This window comes from Echinops telfairi, unplaced genomic scaffold (genome assembly GCF_000313985.2).
Source record: "Echinops telfairi isolate 266 unplaced genomic scaffold, ASM31398v2 ScPeMD7_9;HRSCAF=40, whole genome shotgun sequence".
Lineage (NCBI taxonomy): Eukaryota > Metazoa > Chordata > Mammalia > Afrosoricida > Tenrecidae > Echinops > Echinops telfairi.
The window spans coordinates 85,026,332-85,028,407 of NW_022103906.1; the positions used below are offsets into that span (position 1 = coordinate 85,026,332).

The window sequence follows — 2,076 nt, forward strand, 5'->3', positions numbered from 1 at the left end:
TGTGCTGGTCTGACCAGGCCACTCACACTGGGTTGGTTGAGCTCTTGTGAAAAGTCTAAGCTGTGTGTTTTGTCTGGTTCTCAGCTCCAAGAAGCCCAAGAAACACTTTGAAGTGGCCCCCAAGCCCAAGCCTGCACCCCGACTCACCATCTTTGATGAGGAAGTGGACCCAGATGAGGGGCTCTTTGGCCCCAGCAAGATGCTCTCCCCACAGAATCCCACAAAGGGAGTGTCCCTCCGAGACCGTGAGTACAGCCCTTTTGCTCCTGGGGTCAGTTCTGTGTCCACCCCACCCTGTGCATAGGACCCGGCCCAGCCCACGCGTACTGGGCTGGGTGGGTGTCTCCTCAGTCTCCTGTAGAGAGAGCCCAGGCTCAGTCTTGGGAGATTTTCTGCTGGAGGAGTCTCACCGCACACCTGGTCTCCCCACGCACTGGACCATGCTAGGTCTGAGCAGTTCTCCTTGCACACGGGGTTGCCATGGGCTGGAATCAACCCCGTGACCACCACTACCAGCAGCGCCGTGCCTGCTGGCCCTCTCTGGAAGGTGAGGAGGGTTTCCCGTGTTGCTTTGAGAGATGCAGATTGTGCTTAGTGGGACAGCACCTCCGCCCTGCTATCGTCAGCGGCCTCCAGCCCACGCGTGGCGGACGTGGCTATAGACGTAGCCCCCAGCACACTGGGACCACTGTGGAACTGTAGCACCGTGAACAACGAGTGTCGTCTGCACAGACACTCCGGGCAGATTCTGTGCAGAAGTGGACAGGGAGGCGCCAAGCAGCCTTGGAATTCTGGGGGTTCCCTGGGCCTGCTTCTCCACGTCTCGGGCCACGTCACTCCTCCGTGGGATGTCGATGTCACTCGTTAGTTGAGCAAACCTCAGGGAGCACCAAAGCCCACGCACCCACTCTGTCCTTAGAGGAGACGGGCACACGGGCGGTCCCAGCTGGTGTCAGCTTGGCGGCACGCGAGCAGAGCCACCCGAGGGATGGAAGACTTCACAGGATGGGGCTGGCAGGGGTTCGCTCTCAGGCAGGATCCTCTTGGGGAATAAGCTGCAGGAAAGGAGGACAGTGGTCAGCTTCCATTGAGGGCAGCTCCGAGCGGCTCCAGTGGGGGCAGAGCTCAGGTGCCTGGGAGGAGATGGCAGGGCTGCAGTCAGAGCAGGGCTGCTCATCACTGTCCCTGCAGAGTGGCCCCCGGGGCTGGCACACTTGATGGCTGGCGAGTGGCGGTGGGATGTGAGTTAAGAGACACCAGTGGGATTTGGAGCCTGTTTCCTCCTGCGAAGGAGGAAACAAACAGCTGTTTGACTTGAAAGCAGTTGTGGGGGAGGGGTGGAGACAGAATGCCTGACCCTGGGAGTGAAGCCACAGTATAGGGAGGACTGAGCCTGAGAGGTGACCCTGGGTGGGCCTCCCATCCCCCACCACCCCCCTTCTGGTTCTTGCGCATGCTGCTATGCCCCTGGCCTGTTCTCTCCTGGTTGTGCCAGGCTATCCCCACCCTGCACCCTGACAGCTGAAGCCTGGCCAGGCCTGCTCTGACCCTTGGCTGCTGCCTCCTCTGCAGCCCTGAAGCTGTTTGATGATCCTGACCTTGGCGGGGCCGTACCCTTGGGTGACCCCTTGTTGCTGCCAGCTCCCCATGATAATGGACGGTCCACATCCAGGCTGGACCCCAGGGATGCTGCCTCCAAGGAGCTCTTCAGGTAAGCCTGCCCGAGCAGGGCTTCGCCGGTGCCTGGCTGAGCCCAGGGACCCCTGCAGAGGATCCCCTGTCCTGGTTCTGGGGTGGTTCTCCAGCCCAGCTTCAGAGGGAAGAGATGCAGGAACTTGGGGTAGAAGAGGCAACGAGGGGAGCCAGGGGAGGATCAGCTACCCAGAGCAGCTCAGCACCTTCCAGAACAAGAGAATGCATGCTGGCCTGCCTTTCACAGGAGTTGTTTGTCCACGCTCCTACTTGAATTCAATATGAGAGGAATTGAATTATGCAATTGCACGAGCAGGTGTGACTGCTGTCAGCTGGATTGGGAACGAATAGCAGGGACTCCCAGTAACACGTGACTCACGGGGC

At 60.0% G+C, this 2,076-nt stretch overlaps 1 protein-coding gene across 1 annotated transcript in view; it reads left to right on the top strand.

Annotated features, from left to right (window-relative positions):
* HS1BP3 (HCLS1 binding protein 3) overlaps positions 1-2,076 on the top strand; it is a 49,896-nt gene that overhangs the window by 36,832 nt on the left and 10,988 nt on the right. The window contains exons 5-6 of the mRNA XM_013004073.2: positions 85-245; positions 1,573-1,711. Coding sequence (XP_012859527.1) covers positions 85-245; positions 1,573-1,711 — 300 coding nt within the window. The remainder of the gene's footprint in view (positions 1-84; positions 246-1,572; positions 1,712-2,076) is intronic.